At 40.3% G+C, this 18,245-nt stretch overlaps 2 protein-coding genes across 6 annotated transcripts in view; both read left to right on the top strand.

The window, feature by feature from the left end:
* The window catches only part of MTSS1 (MTSS I-BAR domain containing 1), a 180,105-nt gene extending 175,229 nt beyond the window's left edge, over positions 1 to 4,876 (top strand). Inside the window, exon 16 of the transcript XR_007148522.1 lies at positions 4,854 to 4,876. The gene's annotated coding sequence lies outside the window, so the exon portion shown is untranslated. The remainder of the gene's footprint in view (positions 1 to 4,853) is intronic.
* Positions 17 to 18,245, top strand: part of TATDN1 (TatD DNase domain containing 1) — a 45,272-nt gene continuing 27,043 nt past the window's right edge. For 2 of the 5 annotated variants that reach the window (XM_047842094.1, XM_047842095.1), the window contains exons 1-6: positions 17 to 59; positions 10,491 to 10,556; positions 12,453 to 12,502; positions 15,676 to 15,739; positions 17,486 to 17,629; positions 17,725 to 17,767. In XM_047842094.1, the coding sequence (XP_047698050.1) occupies positions 38 to 59; positions 10,491 to 10,556; positions 12,453 to 12,502; positions 15,676 to 15,739; positions 17,486 to 17,629; positions 17,725 to 17,767 (389 nt within the window). In that variant the 5' untranslated portion in view covers positions 17 to 37. Of the gene's footprint in view, positions 60 to 10,490; positions 10,557 to 12,452; positions 12,503 to 15,675; positions 15,740 to 17,485; positions 17,630 to 17,724; positions 17,768 to 18,245 lie in introns of those variants that run through there. The other 3 variants (XM_047842098.1, XM_047842096.1, XM_047842097.1) reach the window with 3 other exon arrangements.

The raw sequence follows: 18,245 nt of genomic DNA, 5'->3' as shown, positions 1-18,245 counted from the left end.
ACTTCCGCTTCCGCCGGGGAGGAGCCGGGCCGCAGACATGAGTCGCTTCAAGTTTGTGGGTGAGTGCCTGGGGGATTCTTGGGCTTTTCTGACTATACGCGTCGCTCGCCGCGGCCAGGCACCCAGGACTTGAGCGCTCCCGCTTTTTGAAGGTTGAAAGGGCACTCAGTGGAAGAGGGCGCAGGGAGGCTTCTGACTGCCGTTAATGTTCTGGTGCTCGGCCTGGGTGCTGGTTTCACGGTGCGCTCATTTGTGAAAATTAACAAACTGTGCAGTTACGATTTATGCTCTTTTCAACGTATGTGTTCTATTCAGTTATAAGACGAAGCGAAACTACAAAAAGAGAGGCCGTTCACTGTATTCCCCTCCCTCCCATGCGCACCTCCCGCCCCTTCCCCCTCCATGACGGAGAGGATGACAGCTTCAAGGGACCCGTTCACTAATCCATGCGTTCATATCCCAGTTACTGAGCGCCTCTGGTGGGACAGGCACCGGTCTAGGAACTCAAGGCACAAAGACCCTTATCTGCTGGGATCACCATCAGGTGGAGAAAACTAGTGGACACAAATAGTGGGGAGAAGAACAAGTTCTGTTACTTGACGAGTACAATAATCCGTTCACCATCGGTAGAACAAGAGGGAGAATGCGACAGGAACCAAAGGGGGAAGAGTATTTACTACCAGGCACCTAGGAAAACCTGAGACATTGTGAAAGCTAGGATTGGAAGGGTAACTTGGGACTCAAATGTCTGGCTGACTTTACTTTTACTGTGTATAGAGTGGAGCTTCGCTGAAGGCTTTTAACCTTCATGGGTTAAGTAAATCATGGGGTGCCAGTTATGCACCAGGAACCTTGGTCTGTGCTAACGTACAGCAGTGAGTGAAGCTGGGCATGATTCTTGTCATCGTGGAATTTCCAGCTACTTGAAGGTGGGAAAATGGCAATGATCACATCTCTCTTTTAATAAGGCAATCCTGATAGCTACTGTAGGTTTGGTGGGGGAGGGAGAGAGCTAGGGAAACGTTTCCAAGCTTGAACTAGGGCAGTGGAAAAGGGAGAGAGAAATACAAGAGGTGTCCGTATGCAGCATTTCGCAGCAGCGTGTTGATGGCGGTAAGAGAGCGTGAACAGTCAGAGATGACTCAGGGCTGGGATAAGTACCTAGATATGAGTGGAAGCATGATTAGTCTGGCAATGGGTAGGAGATGTATCGCGATCCATGTGATTTAGGTTTAAGAGTCTTAATAGGACATCCAGCTGAAGACGTTCACTGGGCAATTGGAAATGTAGTGTGAGAGGTCAGGATTATAAATTTAGACCTGAGAGTAATTTATTTTTACTACATTTGTCAGTTCTACTTTTCAAAAAAAATGTTTATTTGTTTTGAGAGTGTACCGGTGCAGCAGAGAGGGAGGGAGAATCCCAAGCAGGCTCCGCACTGTCAGTGCAGATCCCGACACGGAGCTATAACCCACAAACCGGGAGATCATGACCTGAGCCGAAACCAAGAGTCGATTGCTTCACCGACTGAGCCACCCAGGTGCCCCAGTCAGTTATTTTGAGCAGTATTTTTTACCAAGGACTTTGTGCTAACTTTGTGGAACTATGAAAGAACCTAGTGGCACAGTTAATTTTCAGACTGAACAGATATGTACAGTCAAGACTTATATACCGTCAAAGCAACTGCAGGGGAGAATGTGTCAAGTGCCACAAAAGAAATTTAAAAATGGTGTAGGAGAGCCTGGGGTGGGGCTGGGGGGAACAGCCCTCAATGGTCGCATTTTCCAGGTGTGGTGTCTGTCCTCCTCCCCGCTCCAATCTGTGATATAATTGATGAGGGCGGTGGGCCAAGAGCCATGAAGCAGTACACAAGGAAAAGACTTATTTGTGATATAAAACGAAATCCTTGCCTCCAGTCATGTCTCCTTCAACCCATTGTACATAGAGTCTCCAGTGTGGTCTGTATAAAAATCAACTACATTTTTCTTCTGCTTCAAATCCTTCAGTTACTGTCCTCTGGAGAGTTGACGTACCTTGACATAGAATACAAAACCTTTTTGTGTTCTGGTCCTGTCCACTTTTCCAGGCTTATCCCTCTTATTTTTGAAACATTTGGACATGCTGTTTCTGGCCTCTGACAAGGTTTTAGAGTGGCAGTTTGGAACCGTAAAGTCACTTCTCCCTCTAATATCCTACTGACTACCATCTTGCCTGGTTGATTTTTGCTTGCTTTTTCAGACTTTGTAACTACACCTTTTAAAACATTATTTTATAATATTTATGTGTCTGCCTTTCCCACTAGACCACACTTTAAGACAGATAATCAGGGGGCGCCTGGGTGGCGCAGTCGGTTAAGCATCCGACTTCAGCCAGGTCACGATCTCGCGGTCCGTGAGTTCGAGCCCCGCGTCAGGCTCTGGGCTGATGGCTCAGAGCCTGGAGCCTGTTTCCGATTCTGTGTCTCCCTCTCTCTCTGCCCCTCCCGCGTTCATGCTCTGTCTCTCTCTGTCCCAAAAATAAATAAACGTTGAAAAAAAAAATTAAAAAAAAAAAGACAGATAATCAGTAATATTTCTTTGTTTCCCAGGGGCTTAGTACAGTGACCATTCAATGGAAGTAGGGATGGGTAAAACAATATATGTAGTTTTAGTACTGTGGTGATAAAATCGATGAAGGAATTTTAACCAGATAAGTTAGGAAAGACTTCTTGAAGAAGGTGGTTGTAATTAGAATCCATTCTTTTTCCTGTAGGATCTTCATTTCGACTTTTCTGAGATAGCTAGTGTTAAAATTTTTAAGTACAGTAAAACCTTGGTTTGGGAGCTTAATTTATTCCAGAAACATGCTTGTAATCCACAGCACTTGTATATCAAAGCAAATTTCTCTATAAGAAATAATGGAAACTCACAAGATTAGTTCCACTTAGAAGAAGATTTGTAATATAGTACAAAATAAAAAAGGAAATACAAAATATAAAGAAAAATAAATTAACCTCCACTTACCTTTGGAAACCATCGTGGCTGGTGTGAGGGAGACGAGAGAGGAGGGTTATTGTGTAGGACGACTTTCACGATCACTAATGGATGCTGACTACAGTACGGCATTAATAAACTCTTGTCATCTACTGTGTTTAATGCAACTAGCGATAAGGCAGCAGAGGGAAGGGTCTATATGTGCGGGCAGCCTGACCTAGAAGGAAGCAGAGCATTCCTAAGCTTACTCTTGTATGGAAAACCAAAGGACTGTCCATAGATGCTTTGAAGTGACAAAAAATACACTAGTGCCAATTGTGAGCACCTTCCAGTGTTCTGAAAAATCACTGATTTCTGCCAAACACCGTGGCCTGAGACTGAGCATCTGAGCATGAGAGGTCACCCACAATCCCGCAGCGAGAGAGAGAAGAATCATTGGTTCAGTTGTGATCATATGATGTTCAGTGTCATGTACTACCTGTATTGCAAGACATTGCTCGTTTATCAAGTTAAAATTTATTAGAAATGTCTGCTTCTCTTGCAGAACAAGTTACTCACAATCCAAGGTTTTGGTGTATATCCTTCCCTAGTTGTTTAATACATTTATACATGGAAGTATTTTCCAGCAGTGACAGGAGTGGTGTGTAACTCTTGATGCATTTACATTTCTTTGGATGTTTTGTGTATATGTTTGAAATAATGTAGTGCTCTCTTTAAATTAAGGTATTTTGTTCTCTAAATCTTCCAAAGTAAAATTGATACTCCAGGAAATCTCAAAATGTTACAAACTCTGGAACACCCCCAGTTTGAGAAGCACAGCTTTAGATGATTCCTGTTCTAGCCCTTCCTGCTGCCCCTCCATGAGCCAATGAGAGCAGCTGGCAGTAGTTAGTGACCTAACTACCTCTTGGGGCCATCCAGCTGGGGACTTTTAGGCACCTAAGATTTATCTGTAGTTGTTTTCTTTCAACAGGATTCTCATCCTGCCCTGTGTTCCTAGAAGCAGGCTGGTTGGGAGTTCTGGCCACCTTTTTTGTATAAATTCTGTTTCCCTAGGGATTGGATCCTAGTTCCTATTCTTCGTCTTTGATTGCCTTGAGCAACCTAGTCATTCATTCATTCTAAAATATTTACCGAGTCTCTGGGCCATCCAGTGTGCTGAATGCTAGGGATCAGTGGGGGTCAGAAACCGGGTCACAGTGTAGTGGTGGAGGCAGCCTCATAAGTGCACTAATGGCTTTACCGCAGTTACAGAGAAGGGGACACTGAAGAAAGGAAACATGGTTCTCTGGGTGTTTGGTGAGGAACAAAACTTATTCTGGTGGGTTAGAAAAGATTTCCTTGAGGACATGACCCTTGGGCTGAGCTCTGAAAGACTGAGTTAGTAGGCAAAATAGGCAGAGAGAAGGTTTGAAACAGCACAGCCGATGCAAATATCCTGTGGCAAGAGGATACATGGTACTTTTTGAGGAACTGAAAAATGACCAGTGGTCTGGAGCAGAGAGAAATGGGGAAGGGGCCAAGTGGATAGGAGGATGGTAGAGAATGAGCTAAAGAGATCAGCAGAACCAAGATCATACCATGTTAGGACTTCAGTTTTTACCCTAAGAGTGAGGAGTCTGATGGAGAGTATCATGATCTGATTTATGAATGAAAGAAAATTTGGGTCCGGTGGAGAACAGCGTGGAAAGGGGTCAGTCAGAGTGGCATTCGGACTGGAATCAGTTGACTAGAGTGTTATGGTAGTTGGAAAAGAGTATACAGGTTTGGTTGGGAGATAAAATCTACCTACTTGGTATGTATACCTTGAGAGAAAAGGCGATGTCCTCGATTGCTTTAGTCCATTTGGGCTGTTCTAACAGAATATTGAAGATTGGATAGCTTATAAACAAATATTTCTCACGGTTCCGGAGTCTTGGAAATCCAAGATCAAAAGTGCTCACGTCCAAAACAGTATCTAATCCAGAGCCATGCATTTGGATGTCCTTCAGTTTTGTATCCAGCACAGAGGTTGGGCAACTTTTTCCTTAAAGGGCCACATAGTATATATTTTTTATTTTGTGGACCATATGATCTCTATTGGAAATACTCTGATCTCATCACTCAAAAGCAGCCATAGACACTATGTAAACAAATGGGTGTGGCTTTGTTGCAGTAAAACTTTTGGAGACTAAAACTTGAGTTTCTTATAATTTTTATGCATCACAAAATACTTTTATTCTTTGGACTTTTTCCCCCCAGCTATTTAAAAATGTAAAACCATTTTTAGCTCAGGGGCAAACAAAAATAGGCGCTGGTCTGTGGGCGAGAGCTTGCCAACCCCTTAACCTAGCACATTTCTTTTTTCCTGGCCCTTTTTTCATGGCCCTGTCTCAGAAATTCAAGAGATTGCTGCACAGAAGTCTGTCTTTTGGATTCCTCTGATTGCTATGTGGTGGTGGTTAGTTTGTCTCCTAATTTCCTGTATTTCCTGTAAAGTCGAAGTTCTGTCAGAGGGCTAAGCAAATCTGAAACTATTTTAAATGCCCTATTTGCTGTCCTTTTGTATCCCTGGATCGTAGGTGACAGTGATAGACATGATTCACTGAGCCCAAACGGTGAGGCATTAGTTTGGAGATGTGGTTTTGTTTGGGCTGCAAGCAGTATTCCACTCTTGTTTTGAAAAATAAAACTCATTAATACCAGAAGTAGTTTTTAGCAATAAAGCAGGCACTGCTTTTAAAGGCAGCTAGTTTATAAAAAAAAAAAAAGGTAAATATTAATAATCCTTATAAGATGACATACCCCTAACTGTATAACTGCCTCAATTTCCCCCTAGTCAGAAGTAGCAGTTTCTGCCTTGTCTTTCTTCCTGTTGTGCTGTTACCCAGTCTCTCACTTTCTTAGTTTTTCAGGCTATTTCAAGCTGGAAATTGCTTCTCATGTAGTATTTGTTTACCTTTTTGAGTTTGTTGTCAGTAGACATACTTGTGACAGGAATTTTTTAATTGAAAAGAGACTGTCCCTTATTATGGATTAGGATATTTCGAACAAGTTGTTAAATGAGTAAGATTTTGACTGGCTTTATTTTCATAATTGTGTCATGAGTTGGGTACAAAAAGATTGACAAAAAGATTGGCTGTTTAATAATGAATTGAGAGTGTTAGCCGCCTGAGGTGGTATGGAAGTGTAGCTTGATGTTGACTGAAATTCCATGTGTTGTTGGCACGTTACAAAAGGTATACTGTGCTCAGTAATAATAGTTAAGTACTTTTTATAGGATTAAAAAAAAATTTTAATGTTTATTTTTGAGAGACAGAGACATGGCATGAGCGGAGGAGGGGCAGAGAGAGAAGGAGACACAGAATCCCAAGCAGACTCCTCCAGGCTCTGAGCTGTCAGCACAGAGCCCGACGCGGGGCTCGAACTCACAGACCCGCGAGATCATGACCTGAGCTGAAGTTGGACGCTCAACCGACTGAGCCACCCAGACACCCCAGGCGCCCCTTTTTATAAGGATTTTAATTTGCAAAATGCTTTCACATTTATTTTCCAGTTTGAGCCACATTTCATTCCTGGAAGGAGAAATTTTATGCCCTCTCGCCTAGTGAGGAAACTGAGGCTCAGAAGGCCTACTGATTTGCCCAAAGTCATTCAGTTTATTAGTCACAATACCAGGAATTCTTTCTTGTTTTAGAGAAAGAAGGAGAACAAGCAGAGGAGGGGCAGAGGGGGAGAGAGAATCTCAAGCAGGCTCAAGTGGAGTAGAGCCAACGCAGGGCTCGATCTCATGACCCTAGTAGTGTCATGACCTGAGCTGAAGTAGAGTCGGATGCTCAACCCGACTGAGCTACCCCAGGCGCCCCTAGGAATCTGACTCCGGAGCTCATTCTCTTTCCAGAACTGCAGTTCCTCCGTTTTATTGTATTTCTTGGAACTTGCTTACAGATTTACTTTTTGGTGATCTGTCGATTTAAACTTTTCTTTGATCCCTCCATGTTGACCTGTTACTTAATCACCCTGTAGGTGTCTGCCGGATGGGAGTGGGAGGGCCATTGGCCAACCCATAGAGGAGAGAACTTAGAGGAGACAGAAGTGACTCAGAGTCCAGAAAAAGAACATATTTGCCTCTGTAGATGTAGAGGAGGAAAAACTTCCTGTTGCCCTGTTAGGTTCTGTAGCTGGTCTAAGAATTAAACTGACATTAAGACATTAACAGGAGAAAAGCACATACATTTTATTTTTTGTGTATATGGGAGTCTTCAGAAGGAGAATGAAGCCCCAAAGCAGCTGTTAGGCCCTAAAGCATAAGTGGCAATGTGACCAAAAAAAAAAAAGGCTTAAATCGTCTAAGTTGTGGGACAATGACTAGGAAACTAGGGGAAACTAATGGAAGATGATGAGGGTTATTTGGGTTTGTTCATACAGATTCATTTTGTCTTTGACTCCCAGTCTAGTGATGACAGTGCTCTTCTGTTCTTGGTATGGGAAGGTATCTTTAGTTCGGGGGGAGAGCAGAGAGCCTTGCTCGCATCTGCTGTTTCTCCAGTGCACTCAGCTTAAAATAACTGATATGCCAAAGTGACATATTTTGGAGTGGTATGTTCTGATCTCCTTCACCAAACCTGAATAAGGTGAGGCATTCTATTCAAAGGCTAGAAAGCCGCTCTGACAACTGGCTAGGGAAGACACTTCAGGCAAACTGTCAGAAAGAAAAGGGCCACAGGCTGTAAGTCACAAGAGGTTTCTTGCAGAAGAGGGAAGAAATTGGTGACTGAGTCAGTGCAGGATATTCTAAAGGCCAAGGCTCATCTGGGTCCAAAGCTGAATACAGATTTTTTTTTAATGTTTATTTTTGAGAGAGAGAGAGCAAGAGAGCATGAGCAGGGGAGGGGCAGAGAGGGAGGGAAACAGAGGATCCGAAGCAGGCTCCATGCTAACAGCAGAGAGCCCAATGTGGGGCTCGAACTCACGAACTATGAGATCATGACCTGAGTGAAGTAGGACACTCAACCGACTGAGCCATCCAGGAGCCCCCCGATACAGATTTTTGAAGTATACTGTAACTTAAGGCCCAAAGGACTGACCCACACCTGGAAGAAGTAGGTTCTCAGAGGTAGTGGTATCACCTGGAATTGGCTTCAGCCATATCTGCCTCAGGGTCAAGCCCTGAAGAACAGTTTAGCATCCAGTCCAGTGAGGGATGAGACAAGGACATGGAAAGGTTTCATAAACTGAGCCTCCAAGCTAGTCTTCAGGTTGCTTTTTGGTTTTTTCCAGGTTGCTTTTAAAATGAGCATCATGAAGTTTACTTGTTAAATTTGCTTGTTTTTTTTTCCTTTGTTTTTCACTTTGTGTTGTAGTAAAAGATTGCTTTGGAAAAATACTAATCCCTTAGCTGTGCAAAGGACAAATGGGTAGAAACGATGCAGACTGAATCTGTGCTCCTAACCATCATCCATGGTGGGTGATTGTAGACGGACCCCTGTGAAGGATTATTCTAGGCAGAAAGACCTCCCCTCTCTCCTGGGTTCCCCTTCTCAGTCTGCACCCTTCCCTCTCTAATTTCCTTTCCTTAATTGAAAAAAAACTAGTTGCTGAATTCTTGTGATCTGAGCCATCCCACTGAACACCTATATTGAATTTATAGTATTCAATGTTTGTGTGTCCATGGTCCTTTTAAAGGGTACCAGGTCTGAATTCATCTCCTACCCTGTATTGGCATATATACTGTTGCTGAAATATCTTTGATGCTTTCTGCCTTTTTTGTTGCTGTTTTCAAATACCTGGGATAGTCTCCACATCATCTCTTGGATTATCCAAACTCCCATTCATTGTCTAAGGTCTGCCTTAATGTTGAAGCAGCACAGCTTACTGAGGGCCAGGTTGGCAGAAATCAGAGTGAGAATATCCTCAGAGGAAGCTGAAAGTAAGCAGAACTAACATAAGGGTCTATTGCTAGGCAACTGCCCCTTATCATTGTGAACTTGTCCTAGTTCTGAAAGCTAAAGGGAGTGTATTTTAAATAAGGCAGGCATTATTATTGCCCATGGCCGTCACAGTCTGACTTCACATCTTGTTATTCCCCTGTCTCCCGTATACTCTACAGCAGGATTTGTCAAGAATGGCACTTGACTTGGCGGGGGGGGGGTTGGGGGGGTCAGATCATTCTTTGGGGAAGTTATCGTGATCATCGTAGGATATTTAGCAGCATCGTGGCCACAAGCCTGGGTTGCCAATAGCACTCCCTCAGTTGGGACAACTAGAAATGAATACAGACATTGCTAAATGTGCAACAAGGGAGGTTAGAAGAAGAGAGGGGCTGCAAAATTGCTCTCCACTGAGGACCACTGCTCTACAGGCACAAGGAATTTCTTCCTTCTAGATGCAGAATTTCTTTCTTCCACACATCCATGTTGCAGAATGCCCTTTCCATTCATCAGCTTGCAAGCTTTAGCTTTGTTCAAGATCTAGCCCTCCTGTGAAGGTTTTCTTGCCAAAACTGTTATTGCGCCTTCTTTGTGCTCCCAAGCACATAATAATTATTTACAAACAACATGTATAGAGCTCCTACTATGTGCCAACCATTATACTAGGTTCTAGGAATACAGCAGTGAAGAAAAATATTTTTGCCTTGTGTTGCTTAGTCTAGGCTACTGGATCACAAATTATATATTAGTTACCATATAGACTATGAATTCCTGGAGGGCAGGGACCAAGTGTTGGGTCTTACTCGTTTCTATATCCCCTAACCCCTTACATAGTATTTGACACAGAGATAGATGCTCTTCATAATATTTGGTGAATAAAAAATAGTTTATTCCACTCTCTGCATCTCGACCTACATTACCTCAATTCAGTTTCTCTTCGTTGTGAAAATGAGCTCTCGCCTGTTTCCAAATGAGATAAACGGATTCAATCTGCCCCTTCAAATCCTGCCTTCTGCAAAGATGCCAGGATGAGATGTCCAGAAGACAACTCTTACTGCTCTGCCTAAAACCCATCTGTGCTTCTTGTTGCATCCGGTATTTTAAAGACAGATGTCTGTAACAGAGCTGAGTCTGGACTTTTGGCTACTCCCTTCCCTATCATTCTCTCCCAATAGCCAGAACAGTCTATAGCTCTCTACAATCACTATTTCACACCCCGAATGCATTGTTCCTTCTTCCTCTGTCTGCATTTCCCCTCTTCTATTGGGTAACTCTAACTTACCCTTTAAGATTCAGTTCAGGGGTCCCTTCTTTCTGGAAACTTCTAGGCCACCTACCAGACTAAGGTAGTTGTTCCTCTTCTGTGTCCCACAGTGCCAGTGTCTACTTATAATATTTCTTAATTGTCTGTAATGCGTCTGCCTTCCCAATTCTGCAGGGAGTTTCTTGAGGGCTGGAATTATATCTTACTTTTTGCATCCCAGGTGTCTAGCACAGTAACAGACAAGTGGTGGCACTTAGACTTTGAATGAAAAATTTAGTAACAGCTTTTATTTATCATAGAAGTTTAAAATAGAAGCTCTTAATTATTTACTTTTACCTTCCACAGATATTGGTATCAACTTGACAGATCCTATGTTCAGAGGAATTTATAGGGGAGTTCAGAAGCATCAAGGTAAATGTTTCTGTTGTTAAGATAAAATAAAGACAAGCTTTCTGCCTCAGGGAGATGATGGAAAGCATAATCCACTTTACAGCTGAAATATTAAAGGATTTATTATGCAACTTGGATAAAACTATAAACAAAGTGAAACATTTATAAGCTATATTGGTAAGCCACGGCCATGAGCATTTATAAAGCACCTATTATAACAAAGTGTTACCAAGGTCTTCTCTGAGGAAGCTTATGATTTTGAATAAAGAACTTTAACCATACGCATAAAAGCCAAACAATCGCCGATTGCTTAATTGGTCTCTTAAGCATCTGAACAGTAGGGCACATAATTTAAAAAATCACCTGCAGTTGAACATCAGTATCTAGTCCTTTGAAAACGTTTTCCGCTAAGTGACAAAGAGGTAATGGGATTAAGGAGTAGGCATGCTGCTGTCCACCCTCCCTGTCTTACCTTTCCCCCCTTTCCATCCAAGTCTTGCTAAATCCCAGATACCTGTGGGATAGGTGGGAATAGACAGGAGTCTCTCAAAGGTTGATGGAAAGCTTAGCTAAAAGCAAAATGGCTTATATTTATCATATCAAGTTCATTTAAAAAGCATATTTTGTCAGCTGAGGTGAGTAAGCAGGAAATGATGGTAACAACAAGTTTTTGAAAGAATTTCGCCAATAAACTGGTTTGTGAATGTTGTCTCAGAAAATTACCATACTTGTTACTATGTGAATGCAAACAGGAAAATTTGGTTTTGAGGCCTGGGTGAAGTGCAAGTGCACATTTCAGCAATTACGTCAAGATAATTTTACTATGCTTCTAGGTGGTAATGAGCGAAAGCCTCTCTGAATACAGAGAACGTTAGAGGTCACTTACAAGAAAGTTAAACATTAGCTTTCATAAGCCTTACCTCAAAACATACCTTTTCTACTTCATTTAGAAGTTTAGATAATGTTTTTATGTTTATCAAATGTTAGGTACTACATCTTAAAGCATGTAATTATATTGATTTTCTTGCCTTTGTGGCACTTAATAGATTTCATGCTTTATGACTCTGTATGTATGTATGTTTGTATGTGTGTTTTTATGAAATAAGTTTTATTCTTATCAGTATCCCTCTGGTTTACAATATTTAGCAAAACTGGATGTCTTAGTGTAAGTTCACTAAGTTGATATTTTTTGTCTAAAAGAAATTTTATAGCTTCTAGAAGTAATGATAATTCTAACCAAATTTACTGTGATACTTAAATCTGAAATTAATACATGGATTTATGTCATTTTTTAATATTGCTGTCCATTTACCTCAGGCCTCTTAAAGCTTAGCCTCCAATTGATCTCCCCAGAAAGCTTATTGTTACTTAACAAGAAATTTTGGGAAAAAGAAAAAAACTGTCAGTGAAAATAAAAATTATCCTTCCTCAATGGGAATGGGAATTATAATAATACGGTATTAACTGAAATTTACAAAGAGAGGTTTTATCATGTTTTGGGAAGCATTACAGATACACTCTGAAAAGCCTTAGTAAAAATAAGCAATCTTAATGACTTTTATTTTTATTAAAAAAAATACAATACCAACAAGTTTCAATTTTAAGGCAACTGATTTAAGTTGTAGTGAGCAAATTCACCTTTCATTTGAACTTCCTGATTTTTGTCATTTTTCTCCCTTTTGGTCAACAGAATAAAATACAATTAAATGGATAACTAGTCACCTAGTTTGACTGATATAGGTTTCCTTTTTTTGTTTTTTTTTTTAAGGTTATCACTGATTGTTATCATAAGTACTCATCAAATGGTATTGATTTGGTAAATATGATTGTTTCTATGTGTTTTTCTTTCAAGAAGAGATAATTAAGTGAAAAAAATTTTTACTAGCTTTTCTTAATGTGGGGTTTTTGCTTTTATAGACGACTTACAAGATGTAATAGAAAGAGCTGTCCAGATTGGTGTTAAAAAGGTAACATTTCATTTTTGTTACTCTTAAGTTTTTTTTTAAAAATTAAATTTTGGTTAAGGTACTACAGAATAGAAGAGAAAGAGCTCAGGCCACACTTGGCATTTTGGGATATGCATTGTCAGCAAGTAATATTAGCAAGTTAATGAAGTAAAATATCAAAATTTTCTGTTCACAGCTATTTAAGTGATACAGACCTCATGCTTGGATAGTTCTTCCATGTGATCAGAAACATGGTAAATGGCAAAATCTCTTTGAAAAAAATTTTTAAGACCTATCTGAATTACCAGGTTTGTCAAAATGCAACTCTTAATTTTATAATGTAATTTAGCATCTGTTAGAATTAAGTGATCATCAGAAACACATGTATCCTGGGGCACCTGGGTGCCTCAGTTGGTTAAGCATCCAGCTCTTGATTTTGGCTCAGGTCTTGATCTCATGGTTCTGGAGTTAGAGCCCTACATCAGGCTCTGCACTGACAGCACAGAACCTGCTTGGGATTCTCTCTTTTCTCTCTTTCTTTCTTTCTCTCTCTCTCTCTCTCTCTCTCTCTCTCTTTCTCTCAAAATAAATTAACATTAAAAAAAAAGTGTATCCTGTCACCACCTTTAGCTCTTATAGTATGGGTATACCATTTCAAAAACTGAGAGAACACTTTAATTTTTACAGTACTAATTTGATTATCAGGAAAATTCTACCTTTTAGAGAGTTCTAAGCAAATGAATATTAGCACTGTGTCAAATTCTTTGAATAGATAGATACTTCTTTTTAATTAGTATTTTTTTAAAAATATCAAGCTATCCCTCCCCCTCCTCCAACACACACACACACACACACACACACACACACACACAAGAAATCGGGTGAAGTTCCACAGTATGGCATCAGGACACTTGGTGACTGTGGCTGCTAAGTTGAATAACCGGAGTTTTAAAAGATGACACTGCTGGGACACCTGGGTGGCTCAGTCAGTTGAGCGTCCGACTTCGGCTCACGTCATGATCTCGTGGTTTGTGAGTTCAAGCCCCGCGTCAGGCTCTGTGCTGACAGCTCAGAGCCTGGAGCCTGTTTCAGATTCTTTGTCCCCCTCTCTCTCCGCCCCACCCCTGCTTGTGCTCTGTCTCTCTCTTTCAGAAATGAATAAACATAAAAAAAATTAAAAGATGACACTGCTGACTCATGAGTTCTCAGTCCCAACTCGGAACGCTATAGCTCTCATTCACAAGTAATAAGAAAGGATAAAGGTTACAGCATTCCTCTCTCATGATGCAGTCATTCTGTGCTTGGCAAATCACTGTATAAAATGCTTTTCTGCAAACTCTGAATACCAGGCTCCTGAATTTCCGCATGTCGGCCATGAGTAGTTCAGTCTTAGCATTTGTAAACACTCTCACACACACACACACACACACACACACACACACACACACACACGTAAGAATGACAGGGATGGAATATACTTGGACATGCTTCCAAATTGAAATCTAACTTGGTGCCTTGCTGTTACGTTGTGACTGAAAGCACAGTGATCGTGGCACTGCTGGCTTCCAGCCCCGGCGCCATTCCTCATCTGACAGTGATAATAACGCCTACTTGAGACTTGTGAGGGTGAACTAAAGCAGGAATGCAGAGCACCTGGTATTGTACCTGCATGAAGTGAGCAGCCTGTATTTTGTGAAGTTTGTGGCAGAGGCCATCGGCCTAATGTCCTCATTGTGAACTGGGAGAGGAAATTATGTCCTCTCGTCTTGTCCTTGTTGTTTTTCTAATCTCTTTGGGAAAGTTACAGATAAAAGGTAGAATTAATTAGCAACTATTTTACACAATTGAAATACTAAATGTGGGCACCTGGTCTTGTATTAAAGAATTAGGTAATGTTGGTAAACAGTAAAATTTTCCCAAAAGTTGAGGATTTAATTATGCCTATGCATTCCCTGAGTAAGATACTCAATGTCTGCTATATTAGAAGTCTAAGTTGCTTTATAAAAACGTCTGTCATTTGCATTTCCTCCTGTGGTTTATTTGTTTTCTCTTTAGGCGTACACCTGGAGTGAATTCTTCATTTTAGCTCAGGGAGGCACTTGAAGTGAGATGCTTAAAGAAATATACATCGGTGCACTTAAATCACTGCTCTAGAAGGATGTGCACTTCTTCAGCACTGCCTCAGTGGCCACCATCAACACACAGGCTCTTTGGTGACATTTTCCTTTTAATACAGTAGCAAAGACACTGTTCTGACTGCTGGTGGACCCTAAGGGCTGTCCCTTTAGAAGTATGCTTTTCTGCTAAGAGCCATACATTTTCCTTACAAAGAAGTCATCAATATACATTAACCCAGAGATTGTCAGACTTTTGGTCTCAGAACCCATTCACATTCTTCACTATTATTGAAGACGCCAAAGAACTTTTGTTTATTTTGGTTTTACCTGTTAATATATACTGTTAGACATTAAAACTGAGAAAAATTCAAAAAATCTATTAACAATAAACCAATATATTACATAAGGAACATATTTTTAGGAAAAACAAATATTTTCCAACCCCCAAAAATGTAGTGACATGAATGGAATTGTTTTACCTTTTTTTTTTTTTTTTAAACATCTCGTCCCTTTCCTGTCTAGTTCTTAAGACTGCTGAACTTGGGTATGTGTTTTTGCAGGCAGTCTGTTGTGACATTACACATCACGTAGCCTCTGGAATACTCCCTGCACACTTGTGACTGAGGGTGAAAAAGCAAATAGCATCTTTGGTATTATTTTGAAAATAGGTTTGACCTCACATATCCCCTGCATGTCCCAGGACCTCACTTGGAGAACTGTTGAATTAATAAACACTGTTGAATCTCTAACTTAGATTAACGGAATTCTAAATTCAGAAGTATTTAGTCAGGCTTTCATAATGTGGAATCTGTCCTCTGCCATTCAATGTAAAACAGACATGGAATACACTTTAATAGGAAGGAGTGACACATTCTGTGTTGGATGTATGCTTGTATGCGTGGAGAGGGGTGGTCAGGGACCACTCTACGTAGGAGGTGACCTTTCAGCCAAATTTTAAAGGAAGGTAAGTGTGTGACAGTCTTAGAGAGGAAAGCATTCTGGAAAAGCAGCAGGGAGGCGTGTTTAGGAAACTTGTTGATACTCTGTTACAGTGGGCATGTTTTCTTTCTGTTTCAGTTTATGATCACAGGTGGAAATCTGCAGGACAGCAAAGAGGCACTGCATTTGGCACAAACAAATGGTATCCTCCTCTCACTTTGACCCTCTCCCCCCCATATGAATTAAGTTATTTTGAAGAAATCTTTCTATAACTGCCTCAGGTACAATACAACGGATCATGACTGGAAACAACAGGAAAACGGACTGAGTGTAACAGGGTGTGATTAAGATGAAAGGGTTCTGACACTGATGTATCAGATGTTTGGTTAAATCCTCTCTCATCGTACTTAAGGATTATTTTAAGATTTCCTTAATGAGAATTAAGTTCACCAGGTATACAATTTAGTCTCCAGTATTCCTGATACAGGATTTTTGTGTGTATGCTGTACTGTGTTCAGGACGGGAGTTGCTTTTATTTTGCTTTTTTTAAACTTAAACTGTGAAGGATCATTTATTAAGTATGTATCATGCAGACCAGGGTGGAAGGCCCCAGGAATGCAAGAAATAATGTATCATCCCTCAGATGCTCACTTTATGTTACACGTTTTGCATTTATTTAAAGTCTGTAAGGTTTGGAATTGGTTCCAAAGGGAATCCTAGTTTCTCAAAACAGCTCCTTTATCTGGCATTCATTTTACCTCACTTTTTTTGGTTTTGTGTTTTGTCATACTTCATGTGCTAGACTTTGAAGAATTAGGCATTCTATTTTATTTTTAAAAATACTGATTTACTTACTAAAAGCTATTTTGGGGGGTACCTGGGTGGCTCAGTAGGTTAAATTCCAGACTCTTGGTTTCAGCTCAGGTCATGGTCACATGGTTCGTAGGTTTGAGCCCCATGTCGGGCTCGTGCTGATGGTTTGGAGCCTGCTTGGGAATCTCTCTCTCCCTCTCTCTCTGCCCCTCCCCTGCTTGCGCTTGCTCTTGCTCTCTTTCTCTTTCTCTCTCTCTCTAAATAAGTAAACAAAATATTTTTTTAAAAAGCTGTCTTTTTGTGGCAATCTTTCTAAACTGCGTACTTCTCTTCAGGATCCACTGACACTTTTTCTTAATGATTAAAAATAACCATCTTCCCAGATGCCTTGGAGGTGTATAAGAATATTGTCTTCTATCCTTTTTATCCCCAGAGAGATCTATTTTCAAAAGTTCTTGAATCTTCATTGTCAGCCCTCTTCACTCCCCCCTTCACGAACCTGTGTTCTCACTGTTTTAAAACCTCTGCCTCCTCTTATATGTAAACACCTGCAGGAGAGCCTGAGGAAGGCTCCCCACCTCTCACGTGGGTTCAGGTGCAAACCACTCAGAAGCCCTTTTTGACTTCACGTTGGTGTTTCGTGCAATTACAGTTATCAAGACATGGTCTGCAAATAAGTGAGCTTAATTTTTTATCAGACAAACAAATCTCCCTTCCACCTCCTTAACTCACCCTTTTTAAGCATGTTTAAATTGTAATTGTCATATTAACTATGTGAAACAAGATGGTCACATGAATAGTGAGTATAAAGATATAGTTAGGTTATGACACTTCATTCTGTAAGAAATTGTTTCATTTTCCATTCTGTTAGGCTGAGTAAATGCCAGGCTTTGGAAAGAGGTGAATTAATTATTTTTACCAATCCGTTAAGGCAATTTTCATATTCCTGTCCTGCTTTGCTAAGGTATTCCAAAAATTCTTATATGATTAACTTCATGCCATTCTGGCAGTTTGAATAGTTTATGGCTATTATTAAAAATTAACCAGCTGAAAGTATTTGATCTGTCATTTTTACATGTTAAATATAATATGAAAAATACTTTGGAAATAATCCTAAGACATTATTTTGTGCTAGATATGTTTTTCAGTACAGTTGGATGTCATCCTACAAGATGTGATGAATTTGAAAAGAATGACCCTGATCTTTACCTAATGGAGTTGTTAAATCTCGCTGAAAACAATAAGGGGAAAGTTGTAGCAATAGGGGAATGTGGACTTGGTAAGTGCCAACCTAGCCCTGTTAGAGTGACTTTGAAAGTGATTTGTTCTGTACAAGTTATGAGTAATTGTTGGTTCTTTTTTTATCTTTTAAAGATTTTGACCGACTACAGTTCTGTCCCAGAGATACTCAGCTCAAGTAAGGAAATTTATTGACTTCAGGAATTATTGTAAAATCTTAAGAGTGATTTTTTTTTTTTTTTTTATATAGCTTTTATCAGTTCAGAATGTAGCTGGAGTAAGCATCAGGATTTTTTGTTAATCCCTTTGTATATCAAAAGTTAAGTGAAACAAATTCCATGCATACTTGCATGGAATTCATAGGGCCATGATGGAAGCATATAGCTCCTAACTGGTTAACCGGCTAACTTAATTTTAATGGTGGAAATAAGGGATGAGTTTTACATGATAGAGACTTTTGTTGTTCTTTTTTTCATGAATGTATTCATGCATGCATCATTCCAATGAGATGATTTAAATTCAGTTGTGGGGGACACGATTTACGGGCAAGGGATATTAAAAAGAAATTATAGGATCAATCACCAAAGCTAGAAAAACTTATGTTACTCTTGCTGGGCATTGGATATTGTCAACTTAGAATATGAGAATCCTTTCAT

Source organism: Prionailurus viverrinus, chromosome F2 (genome assembly GCF_022837055.1).
Source record: "Prionailurus viverrinus isolate Anna chromosome F2, UM_Priviv_1.0, whole genome shotgun sequence".
NCBI classification, from domain to species: domain Eukaryota; kingdom Metazoa; phylum Chordata; class Mammalia; order Carnivora; family Felidae; genus Prionailurus; species Prionailurus viverrinus.
This window is presented reverse-complemented; position numbering and strand designations above follow the sequence as displayed.